The 12,251-nt window shown below is 52.0% G+C and overlaps 1 protein-coding gene across 2 annotated transcripts; it reads left to right on the top strand.

The window, feature by feature from the left end:
* The first annotated feature begins 6,640 nt into the window (after positions 1 to 6,640).
* LDHD (lactate dehydrogenase D) lies at positions 6,641 to 11,461 on the top strand. 2 transcript variants are annotated; one of them, XM_008689714.2, is made up of 11 exons: positions 6,904 to 7,028; positions 7,719 to 7,831; positions 8,061 to 8,202; positions 8,403 to 8,544; positions 8,681 to 8,840; positions 9,117 to 9,316; positions 9,411 to 9,539; positions 9,627 to 9,754; positions 10,342 to 10,432; positions 10,518 to 10,629; positions 10,703 to 11,461. In XM_008689714.2, the coding sequence occupies exons 1-11, from the start codon at positions 6,954 to 6,956 to the stop codon at positions 10,866 to 10,868; spliced, it is 1,458 nt and encodes a 485-aa protein (XP_008687936.1). In that variant the 5' UTR covers positions 6,904 to 6,953; the 3' UTR covers positions 10,869 to 11,461. The 2 variants fall into 2 exon arrangements, with proteins under 2 accessions (XP_040489527.1, XP_008687936.1); XM_040633593.1 differs by lacking the exons at positions 9,627 to 9,754; positions 10,342 to 10,432; positions 10,518 to 10,629; positions 10,703 to 11,461 and having other exon boundaries at positions 6,641 to 7,028; positions 8,989 to 9,316; positions 9,411 to 9,538.
* The last annotated feature ends 790 nt before the right edge of the window (positions 11,462 to 12,251 follow it).

Genomic DNA, 12,251 nt, shown 5'->3' with positions numbered 1-12,251 from the left:
TAGTCCTGTCCACCAGGGGGTCCCAGGGGCTGTCATTGCAGCCTGCATCTTGCCTGAGGGGGGCGGCTACCAGCACCACCCAACTTTTCAGTGCCACCCCCCTCAGGGGAGCAAGTGGTACCCGTGCGAGGGGAGGAGCTGCCCCTTCAGTCTGTTTCTCCTATTGGCCACATCTTGGGTCTGCAAAAAAGTCATTCTGTGTTCTATGCAACTGATGAATTATTGAACTCTACATCTGAAACTAATGTGGTACTATATGTTGGCTAATTGAATTTAAATTTAAAAAAATAAAATGCAGAATAGTTTGTAAAGTGAAAAAACAAAGTCATAGTCATTCTGAATAAGTTTCAGCACTGCATGCATTATTTTTATAGAGGATTTAGAGATAATTTCATATGGATCAGGAAGACGTGGTTAGGGGTACCTGGGTGGCTCAGTTGGTTAAGCATGTGCTTTGGCTCAGGTCATGATTTCAGGGTCCTGGGTTGGGGCTCCACGTTGGGGTTCCTCTTCAGCGAGGAGCCTGCTTCTCCCTCTCCCCGCCCCTCCCCCCTCTCGTGCTCATGCTCTCTCTGTCTCAAATAAATAAATAAAATCTTAAAAAAAAGACATGGGTATGAGTATTACTGGGCCAAGTATTATTACAAAATTAAGCAACTGAATCAAAGATTCCCATTTTTCATGAGTAGATCCAGAAACAGAATGGATCAGGGTGTCTATTGGTCCAAGTATCTCTGTTTACAAATGGAAAGAATAAAGCTCAGACTTTCTGGCCTCCAGAACTATGAGAAACACATGTTGTTAATGGTTTCAGCAGCTCTAGTGGATTAAGGGATAGGCCCTTCTTGGCTGTCATTGTTTCTCTGACTTTCCTTGTTTTTGTTGACGCTGACAGTTCTGAGGAGTTCTGGTCAGGTATTTTGCAGGATGCTCCTCTATTGGCCTTTGTTCGGTGCTTTTCTCCTGATTGGACAGGAGTTATGGGTTCTGGGGAGGAAAGGTAAGGGACCATTTTCATCATATCATGTCAAGGCTACTCTACCAATTTCCTAGGGCTTTCATAACAAAGTACCACAAGCTAACTTAAAGCAACATAAATTTGTTCTTTCCTGATTCTGGAGCCTGAAAGTCTGAAATCAAGGCATTGGCAGAGACATGCAACCTCTGAAACCCATGGGAAAATCCTTCTTTGCTTCTCTCTAGCTTCCAGTGGTTTCCCTAGCTTCCTTGGCTCCTGCTGCAGCACGTCAGTCCCTGCCTCCTTTGTCACACGACATTCTCAGCTCTTGTCCCTATGTCTCTTCTCTTCTTACAAGGACACCAGTCATATTGGATTAAGGGCCAACCCTACTCCAGAATCACTCCGTCTTAACTAATTACACCTGCAATGACCCAACTTCCAAATAGAGTCAAATTCTGAGGTCTTGGGAAGGACATGAATTTGGGGAGGCTACTCTTGAACCCAGCACAGGTGCATGCTATCAACACAATTTATGACTGTTGATACTGACCTTGGCCAAGTAGTGTTTGTCAGATCTCTCCACTGCAAACTGGCTCTTTTCCTTTCCCCTTTCCATTGTACTCTTTGGAAAGAAGTCACTCTGAACAGCCCACATTTTGGGAGTGGGAAGTTATGCTCCCTATCTTTAGGGTTGAGTATCTCCATAACTTATTTGGAATTCTTCGGCATGGGGGACTTGTCTCTTCTCCTCATGTATTAATTTATTCAATCAATCCAGTATATATGTGTGGTTGTATCGGAACTGTTAATTCGTGCCCCTGTGGTACTGACTAGAGCATAGTACTTATGGGCAGTTTCTTTTGCCTTTAGTCTTACACACTCCATTCCCGAAGTTACTTAGGTCAGCACTTCTCTCCCCCCCCCTCCTTCAGGGAGGTTGCTCCATGCATTTAGAAAGCTGCAGTTAAATTCTCTTGTCACAGCCTGCATTCTTTCCTGGGATCTTCCAACCCCCTAAATGATTTTTTAAAAATTTGTTTGCAGTAAGAAGAGGTTTACTCTTGGTGTTGTAAAGTTCCCTAGGTTTTGAACATCCCCTAAGGTCATGTATCCACCATTACTGTATCAGACAGAATAGCTTTACCACCGTAAAAATCCCCTGTAGTTCATGTATTCATCCCCTGCAGCTCAAATCCCTGGCAACCACTGGTCTTTTTACTGCCTCCCTAGTTTTATCTTTTCCAGATTGTCACATGGTTGGAATCATATGCTATGTCGCTTTTTCAGACTGATTTCTTTCGCTTGGCACTATGCACTTAAGATTCCTCCATGTCTTTGTGTGACTTTTCGGAGCTGACAAATATTCCCTTGTATTAATGGACTATGGTTGGCTTACCCATACATCTTTGGATGGACAACTTGGTTGATTCTAGTTTTTTGGTGATTATGAACAAAGCTGCTGTAAACATTCATGTGCAGACTTCTGTAGGGACATACGTTTTCAACTCAATTGGGTAAGTACTCAGGAACAAGATTGCTAGATCATATGGTAAGACTATGTTTAGCTTTATAAGAAACTGTCAAGCTGTCTTCCAAAGTGATTGTCCCATTTTGCATTCCCACCAGCAGTGAATGAGAATTCCTGTTGCTCTGTGTCCTTGTCAGCATTTGATGTCAATTTTTAAAAATTTTTCATCATTCTAAAATGTGCTTAGTGGCATCTTGTTTTAACTTGTAATTCTGTGATGACAGGTGATGTTAAGCATCTCTTCATATGCTTATTTTCCATCTGTATGATTTCATTGGTGACGTGTCTGTTCAGATCTTTTGCCCATTTTTAAATCTTGTTTTTTGTTTTCTTATTGTTGCATTTAGGAGCACACCTAACACACAACTCCTGAGTTCTAAATACTACTCTCCACTTAAAGGAACCAGAAGTCCTTGGAAAAGTGGTTGGTTACTGGTCTAAGCAGGGGACAGACAGGATGAGCCTGGACTATCTTAGAGTACTAGAAAGCAAGATAGTGCTCAAAAAAAAGTACGCACTACTCTAAAGGGCACAGAAACCCATATGGCAGAGGCCTCCAGTGGCCAAAGCCAAAACTGACTGATCACCAAAATAATGACAATATTAGGTTATAACCTATTGAATAAAATAAATATCCATGAGCCCATATTAGTAATATATAAATAACTGAGTAAGTAAATAAATAAATAAGGCAGAAGGGATGACTCTTCCTTAGAGAATAATTCTAATTAAATAATATAGAAAGAACAAGAGAAGTAGAAAATCACCATTAGAACACACAATACCACAATAACAATAATTACAGACAAGATCCATCAGTAGATGCTAAGAATAGTGGATGAAAGTGAAGTGAAACAGGATATTTGCACAGTCTTCAAGTATCTACCCCAATATATTTATTAATTAAAAAGAGAAAAATAGTAACTTCACAGTGCCGAAACCCCACAGACATGACCTAAACCAAGTGATCAATGTTAACTCACTGCTAATACGACACACCGACATCTTAAACCGCCTATACGATATATTGAGAAGAGCACATTGCTTCTGTGGTATTGGTGCCAAACGAGCATGACCTCAATCTACTCACGAGAAAACATCAGGCAATCCAAACTGAAGAACATTCAGTAAAGTAACTGACCAGTACTCCTCAAAATGTCAAGGTCAGAAAGACAAGGAAAGATGAAGGAATTGTCACAGGTTGTAGGAGACAAAGGAGCCAAGACAACTCAATGCAGAATGAGATGATGGATTAGATCCTGGACCAAACAACTCCTCCACCAAAAAAACCAAACCAAGCCAAACCAAACCAAAACAAAACAAAAAAACAAGAGGACGTTAGCGGAAGAGCTGAAATCAAATTTGCATCAATCCTCTGTCAATGAGTATTTTACTGGTTCTTAGTTTTGACAACTGTACTATGGTTACATATAATGTAAACACTAGTGAAAACCAAGATAAGGGTATATAGGAACTCCCTGTACTATTTTTGCAATTTTTCTGTAAGTCAAAAATTATTTAAAAATACAAAGTTAAAAGTCATTTTGATACTCACCTTTTATCTGTTAGTTACATAAAAATATCTTCCTCTTCTGGGACTACAGTAGAGTAGATGCATTTCCAAGCTGGTGCCTTAGTTGTACCTCCCAAAGGCCATTCCACCATTGCTCTGACCTGACCGCCTCCCCCCAAAAAAAGTGGGTTGTTTGGCCTTAGGTGATGTTATGTGGTATACTATGTTGGTGGATCAAATACTCTGTGAACCTTCAGACAGCAGGCCTGGCTGAGGCCATGGAGGCAAGAGAGGCAAACACAGACACAGAATATGTGTTGTGTTGATTTCAGCCCACATAAACTGCTCCCCTTTCAGAGTGGAAGAGGTCCGATGTAATTGACTTGTGACCAAGTGGCTGGCTGGTCTCCTAGAGGAATGGTACTATGTGGGGGATTCAATGTTGCAGTAGCATTAACACCCAGCAGTGGCAGTAGCCAGATCAGCCTTAGTGAGTGGGCTCTATGCTGGTGGATCCGTTATTAGCCTCTATCCCTACTACCATTGAGCCAGCGCTGGTGTGGTCATTGACCACTGATATCATTGGCCAGTGATAACCGGCAGAATCATGCTATTTGCTTCGTTTGGTCTCTTCCGTGGCAGATGCTCACTGGTGAGTGTTAACATGTCATACCTGTGCTATAGAGATCCCACTGTGTGCTTACTCCTAGACATCCATCTACATGCCTCTTCTCCAAACCTCTTTGACCCTGATTTTCCAATCTTTCTCCTCATAGGCCTTTTTTTTTTTTAAAAAAGATTTTATTTATTTATTTGACAGAGAGAGAGAGACAGCCAGAGAGAGAGGGAACACAAGCAGGGGGAACGGGAGAGGAAGAAGCAGGCTCCCAGTGGAGGAGCCTGATGTGGGGCTCGATCCCAGGACTCCGGGATCACGCCCTGAGCTGAAGGCAGACGCTTAACGACTAAGCCACCCAGGCGCCCCACTCCTCATAGGCCCTTGACCATGCAGTAAAGCCATTCACCATTGCCCATGAGCCCATACTTATTCTTCTATTGGGCCATCTTTCTTTTTACAAAAGGGGACGATCAGGTGCATGACCTGGAGCTCTGCCAACTGGAGGGACTTCAGTTACCACCTACGTAGAGCTATAGTGCAGCAATAGTCCCCTGTTAGCTTACCCTCATACTGAGCCAACCCATTCATGAATCGAGCTTGAACTTTTCCTTCTTCTATCAGCTGGTTGTAAGTGTTCCCCCTTATGACCAAATAGGTGTGAGCTGAGGGAAAGGTGCTGGCCAGGCAATGGTGGGTGATCTGGGGATCCGAGCCACCTACCCGTGCAGCTTACTTTGCCCTCTGGCCCTGCTTGTGCCCAGTTTTGTCTATTCCTCTTTTGTCTAGTGATGGGTTGTTTTGGACCCACCTGCCTTTACGGCTTGGTGAGTCTGATAGAACACAGCTCATGATGGCCAGCTCCAGCCATCTGGCCACTTGATGTCTTGTTATCACACTCACCATCGTAACTAGGACCTAGTAGTGGGCCAAGGGCACTTTTCTGAATGGTGTATACTGTTGCAAATGTCATGACCCTGCTCCCAAACCTTAGGGATCTACATTGGGGTTCTTCTTTTAGGGTTTGCCGCAAACTCTCTTTGGCGTCTCTCCTCCAACCATAGATACCTCCAGTACCATTAGCTACATGTGGCTAATGGAAGCACAGACACAGAATACTTCCGGAAACAGAAAGTTACCCTGGACAGTGCCACATCTTGACCTAACAATTTACATGAAATACAGACACTAGAGGAAGCTATTAAGCAATACCACATGGATGTACTCATCCACATACAGAATGTGGAAAATTCTGCAGAACAAGTGACCGACCCGGTTTCTTGAACAAATAAATGGCATGGGAAAACAAGTGAGCAGGGAGGGAAACCGCTAGAGATGAGAAGAGATTTATGAGACATGTTAACCAAATGCATTGTGTGGACTTTCACGGGCTCTTGATTTGAACTAACCAACTGTAAAAGAGACGTTTTTTGAGACAAGCCACTTAAGCAACGCACTGAGAGTGGAAATGTGAATTCATTCAAACGTGGTTGGGGAGAAGGACCCAAGTAGGAGTTTGTATTCGTGATTCAATTGAGAAGAAAAACAAAGCTGGGAATAGCTTTGTCTTAGTAATGTTAGCAGCATGCTTCTCCAAATTTGCTGTGGAAGGAAAACGGAGCTTGGAAGAGCTTCAAGAGCGGCAGCCACATCACCGCAGGATGGTTCTGAAATCCACCCAGCAGGAGGGTGGAGATGAAAGAACAGCCATCTTTCCCTTCACTTAGCTGGTGAACTATACGGCTTACTTAGCTCTCCTCTTCCAGGGAGCCTTCCGGGCTTGCCTCACTTCCTTACACCATCCCACCCCTAAGTTGCCTCCCTGCACTTCCCTCCTCATAGTCCTGCTCTCTGTCTCCTCTAAGTGTGACAGAAGCTGAGAGTGCAGAGTAAGAGAGAAGAAGGGTGTGTGCCAAGGCCCTGAGCTGAGCTGGAGCTCAGGGGATACAGGAACCCAAAGGGAAACTGGAACTCAGACGCCAAAGAGGAGACTGGAAAGAAGTGGGGTAGGTGGAGAGGAAGCAGGGACCAGCAGGACCTTTAAGTCCGTGGCAAAGAGACTGCCTTTGTTTGAAAGACCAAGGGAAGGCACCGCAGAGCACGAAGCCAGGGAGAGGCTGCTATGCCGTTTGCCCTTGTGTTAAGCCTCACCTCTCCTTTAGAAGTACTGACCCACATGCCTACTGCCGAACCTGACTCAGCAAGGTCTGGCAGGGCCACCTTAAGGCCGCGCCACCTTAAGCAGTGCCCCCCCACCACCGCCCCAGCCATTGGGCTGGCACGGCCACCTGGCCACCCGCCTCTGTGCGCACACCCCTCTGGCTGCTGCCTCACCATGGCCAGTCTGCTCCGGGCTGCTGGGACCTGGGGGCTGTTCCCCTGGAGGGGCTACTGCTCCAGGGGGACACAGGTAGGTGGGGGGGACCCCGCTGGAGGGTGGGGGGCCGGATGTCAAGTTTCTACCAGGCTCCGTGCTGCACCAGAACCCTATGACCTTGGGCAGCAGATGACTGGGCTCACTGTGTACCAAGCGTTGGTGTTGAGATGGGCCGAGGCCCCCTCAGCTGCCACAAATGGGGCTGGGGGGTGTAAAATCAAAAGCTTGTGGGCTCCAGGGCGCCCTGTACAAAATGTACAGACACATTTTGAAACAATGCCTGGGAGGTAAGAGGACTGGCAATGGGGTTTTCCTTCCCATTCTCCCTTTATCAAGCTCGGTGTTCCCCGGTGTGCCTGGGACAGTGGTGGAGGAAGGACAGAGATAAGTAACCCTTCGAAGCCACTAAGGCAGGTCTGGCTACGTTATGGAGCCCTGTGATGCTCCTTTGTGTGGAGTGAATCTGGTTCCTATTTTTACCCAGGTAGTGTTTTTTCCCAAGTGAAACATTGACCTCGATGGTTCTGTTTGGAAAGGGGCATTCTTGTTGAGTGGGTTTGCTTCCAGTGGGCCCACTGGCAAGGCCTAGCTGCTGGCCCTTGGGGTGGTGTCAGTGGGGTGCAGGGAGGCCAGAAGAGCTGGCAGCCCCTCCCCCACTCCAGGACCTGCCACGGGGCCCCAGGTGCCTCTGAGTGACTCTAGCAGTGTGTTTCTTTTTTGCAGGGGGAGCTCGGCAAAGGCTTTGTGGAGGCTCTGAAGGCAGTTGTGGGGAGCCCCCACATGTCCACTGCTGCTGCAGACTGCGAGCAGCACGGGCACGATGAGTCCATTCACAGGTGTGGGGGCCCTTCCCCCATCAGAGCCCTGGGCTGGGAGTAAGAGTCCTGGGCTGTCTTCTCCCCCACCCATCCGTTTTAGGGGGGTTCTGGCATTCTCTACCTCTCCTTCGTGCGCATCCCTCTCCCACCATGTAGCCTCAGGCCCTGTGATACCTTGGGGCTCCTTGGACATGAGCAGAACCAGAGGGCACCATGCTCCCAGAAACTGCTAAGGGTCTGCTTCCAGGTGCCAACCTCCAGGGGCCGTGGTGTGGCCCCAGAATGTGGAACAGGTCAGCCGGCTGGCAGCCCTGTGCTACAGCGAAGGAGTCCCCATCATCCCATTTGGCACTGGCACTGGGCTCGAGGGTGGAGTCTGCGCTGTGCAGGTAGGCAGCCCCCCAACCCGCCCTGCCTGGGCTCTGGCCCCCTCCCACTTGTCACACTGTGGCTGCCTCCACCCCACCTTACCTGCCATCTGGGGGCTGCGGACTGGCTGCCAGGTCAGCCTGGAGGTGAGGTCCTATGGAAGGTGGCCTGGCCCTGGGAAGACGGAGGTCCATCAGCTCCTTGGCACCCCTCCTGCCAGGGCGGTGTCTGCGTCAACCTGACCCACATGGACCGAATCCTGAAGCTGAATCCAGAGGACTTCTCTGTGGTGGTGGAGCCAGGCGTCACCCGCAAAGTTCTCAACACCTACCTGCGGGACAGTGGCCTCTGGTTTCCTGTGGGTAGGCTGGAACTTGAGTCCCCTCCCCAGGGCCCTGAGGGCTCCCAGGTGGCAGGGCTGTTTGTGGGGCTCGAGGGGACCCCTCCGTCCCCGGGTGCATGCCCCAGGCTGCCTTCCGCCCACTCTTTGCCCCGCAGACCCAGGTGCGGATGCCTCTCTCTGTGGCATGGTGGCCACTGCGGCCTCCGGCACAAACGCTGTGCGCTACGGCACCATGCGGGACAACGTGCTCAACCTGGAGGTGGTGCTGCCTGACGGCCGGCTGCTTCACACTGCAGGCCTCGGCCGCCACTTCCGGTGAGCACCGTCTCCCCGCCGATAGGGGGCCTCCTGCATTGGAGGCCCAGGCTTCTGAGGGGTCTGAGATTCCTGTCACACAGGCCAAAGTGGAAGGTGTGGCGGTTCTCCCTGTGCCAGGCTAATTTGGGCTGTTCCTTGACGGCAGGCCAGGGCCGACTCCCCACCTGGCAGGGGCCTGGGGGACGGTGCTGGGCTTCCAGCTCAGGCTTGTGGCCAGAAACCCATCATCTCATGGCCGGGCACTCACCTGCCTTGTGTGTCACCCGGGTCCAGGAAGAGCGCAGCTGGCTACAACCTCACAGGGCTCTTTGTGGGCTCTGAGGGGACACTGGGACTCATCACAGCTGCCACCCTGCGCTTGCACCCTGCCCCTGAGGCCATGGTGGCCGCCACCTGTGCATTTCCCAGTGTCCAGGCGGCCGTGGACACCACTGTTCACATCCTCCAGGCTGCAGTGCCCGTGGCCCGCATTGGTGAGCTGGGGACTAGACAGTCTAGGTGGGCTCCCTGGAAGAGGCCCCCTTTGAAGTCTGGGCCTCACCTCACCTGCCCTCTCCTTGGCCCCAGAGTTTCTGGATGAAGTCATGATGGATGCCTGCAACAGGCACAGCCAACTGAACTGCTCCGTGGCACCCACACTCTTCCTCGAGTTCCATGGTTCTGAGCGGGCACTGGCCGAGCAGATAGAGCAGGCAGGTGTGCTGGGTGCTGTGGGGTGCAGGGCACAGGCTGGCCCTGAGTAAGGCCCCGTGTGAACCCCCCTCCCCGCCTCCGGCCTTGCAGAGGAGATCACCCAGCACAATGGAGGCTCCCACTTCTGCTGGGCCAAGGAGGCTGAGGAGCGCAGCCGGCTCTGGGCGGCGCGGCACAACGCCTGGTACGCCGCTCTGGCCCTGCGGCCGGGCTGCAAGGTGAGTTGGGCTGGGGTGGACGTGGCTCCCACACCCCACCATCCTGTTGTCCCGAGCAGTAGGCTGGGACCCACAGGGGCAGCACTGCCCCTACCCAGCTGTTTCTCAGACGCTGTCTAGCGGGAAAGTAGTTGTCTGCCAAACCCTCGTGGAGGGAGCCCCGGCCTGGGCACAGGGACAGTGCAGGCGCTCTTAGGGTTTGTGCACACGGAGGAGAGGCTGGCTGGAGAGAGATGATGAAGCAGAAGGGGTCAGCCCACAGGAAGGGGAGACTGGGCTCCAGGCAGCACGTGCGAAGGCTCGGCCACGTGGGCTGCTCGGGGCCCTGCACAGAGCTGGGTGGGAAGCAAGGTGACAGCTGGGAAAGCCTCCACGGGTAGGGCAGGGCAGGGCAGGGCAGGGCAGGGCACTCACTTTGGCCGCTAGTCCGGTTGTCCAGGGAAAACAGGCCTGGAGAAAAGCAGCTAGTTTTTGTGGGTGAGGCCAAGCCTCCTCTGACCTGTTCTTAACCTTGACCACAATGACCTCTTACCTCTGGGCCGGCAGGGGGTGAGGGGGGAGAACCTCACAAACCTGCCCCCACCTAGGGCTATTCCACTGACGTGTGCGTGCCCATCTCCCGGCTGCCGGAGATCCTGGTGCAGACCAAGGAGGACCTGAAGGCCTCGGGACTCACAGGTCCGCATGCCCACTGCTGGAGCACCGTGCAGGAGGGGAGGGAGAGGCCTGGCTGGGGCAGCAGCTCTGTCTTCTGGGCCCCTAGGAACCATTGTTGGACACGTGGGCGATGGCAATTTCCACTGCATCCTGGTGGTAGACCCAGAGGACCCCGAGGAGCTCGACAGGGTCAAGGCCTTTGGAAAACAGCTGGGCAGGTAAGAGCAAATCCCTTGGCTGGTGGGGAGGGGGGAGGAGCACCCTGCTGAGGACCTCTTCACTGGCTCCCAGGCGGGCACTGGCACTCCACGGAACGTGTACTGGGGAACATGGCATTGGACTGGGCAAGCAGCAGCTGCTACAGGAGGAGGTGGGCGCCGTGGGCATGGAGACCATGCGGCAGCTGAAGGCCATGCTGGATCCCCGAGGCCTCATGAACCCAGGCAAGGTGCTGTGAGGGGCTCCAAGCACCTGGCCCACAAGCTCCCAGACAGTGGAACCTCCTGTTCTGGAACCTTCCTTCTTGTCATAGAACAGTTCTGTCAAGGACCTGCAGAGGTCCTTGATTGCCTTCCCCTTGGTCCGGGCCTCCTTGCTGCTGGGGGCCGGGGGCAAGGCCTCAGGGACTCAGCTCTCTCAGCCCTATTCCGCCTGCCTGGTGACAGGAACATGCCTTTTCTGGTGTAGGTGTCCTTGGGCCCCTGAAGAACCCCATCTGCAGTTGAGCAGGCAGTACCTGTGAATGGCCTCTTGTGCCTGCCTCCCCACCTCCTTCATGTTCTCTGTCCTTTGTCCTTGTCCCTCCTTCCTCCTCCCCTGCCTGTCCTCTGACTTACTGCAGCCTGGGAGGGAGGGAATGGTGTTTAGGCTACAGAAAGTCGCCAGCTGCTGCTGGTGGGAGCTCCAGTGCCTGAAGATCTGCCCATGGCCGACATCCCTCACGACAGACTACCCCACTGAGCCTGGACTGGGCCTAAGCACATTCTGAACATGTTTTTCAAGTGGCTGCTGCCAGTCAGTGAAAATAGAAGTGAAGTTTTTCTCCTTGTATTATACTTCTCCATGGTGTGATGTATTCTATCACTAGCTCTCCCCCTCGAAGTCAGATCTGCCTTCCCCTGGGCCTCCCCGTGGCCAGACCACTTGGCCTGCGAACTTGTCTGTTGTTCCTAAGCCCACAAGGAGGCGCCCGACACCATAGCATCCGCTCAGGGCAGTGGCACCCAGGACTCCCCTCTGTCCAGGGCCTACAGCTCTCTGCCCAGGGTCCCCTCCCTACATCCCCAAGGTTGGGGTGGGGGAGGCTTGGTGTCCTGGAAGCCAATCTCTAAACTCTGTCCCAGGAGCCTATCATGCGAGGGCCCATCTCCCTTGGCCCCCGAGCAAAGGCGCTGGGGGAGCAAAGCAGGGAGGCCAGTGGGACCCTCCCATCTCACCTCATCCCCACAAGCTACTGTTGAGCTCCTTCCCTGCCTCCCCCCTTGGACCCCTCCCCGCCTCTCCCCATCAGCTGTCCAGGCCCTGGGCAGAGGCCGCTCTTCTGGAACTCCTCAGCCCAACTTGGTTCTTGGAAGCCACCCTAATGCTGGACTGAGCCCAGTTTGCTCCTCTGTGACATTTCTACCCCCAGGCTGCGAGCAGTCGCCGTGCCAAGGGGTGGTGTGGGGGCAAGCCTCATTGGCTCTCCCCAAGCGACCCGCTACACGAACAATCTAAGTGTTAGCCACGCCTGTTTCGGACACACAGCTCACTAGCCCCACCCCCCACCTCCACTTGCACTGCCTCGCCCCAAGCCCGGGGAGAAGTCTGCAATGGAGGGTTCTCCCCTTACTGGGGATGG

Source organism: Ursus maritimus, unplaced genomic scaffold (assembly GCF_017311325.1).
Source record: "Ursus maritimus isolate PB19 unplaced genomic scaffold, ASM1731132v1 scaffold_19, whole genome shotgun sequence".
NCBI lineage: Eukaryota > Metazoa > Chordata > Mammalia > Carnivora > Ursidae > Ursus > Ursus maritimus.
The sequence above is the reverse complement of the archived record's forward strand: the minus strand, read 5'-3'. Positions and strand labels throughout refer to the sequence as shown.

Bases quoted from the DNA above. Each gene is read 5' to 3' on its own strand.
- LDHD (XM_008689714.2), top strand. From the start codon at position 6,954: ATGGCCAGTCTGCTCCGGGCTGCTGGGACCTGGGGGCTGTTCCCCTGG. The intron at 8,203-8,402 runs GTAGGCAGCCCC...CCCTCCTGCCAG, and splicing joins GTGGAGTCTGCGCTGTGCAG to GGCGGTGTCTGCGTCAACCT. The intron at 9,755-10,341 runs GTGAGTTGGGCT...GCCCCCACCTAG, and splicing joins CCCTGCGGCCGGGCTGCAAG to GGCTATTCCACTGACGTGTG.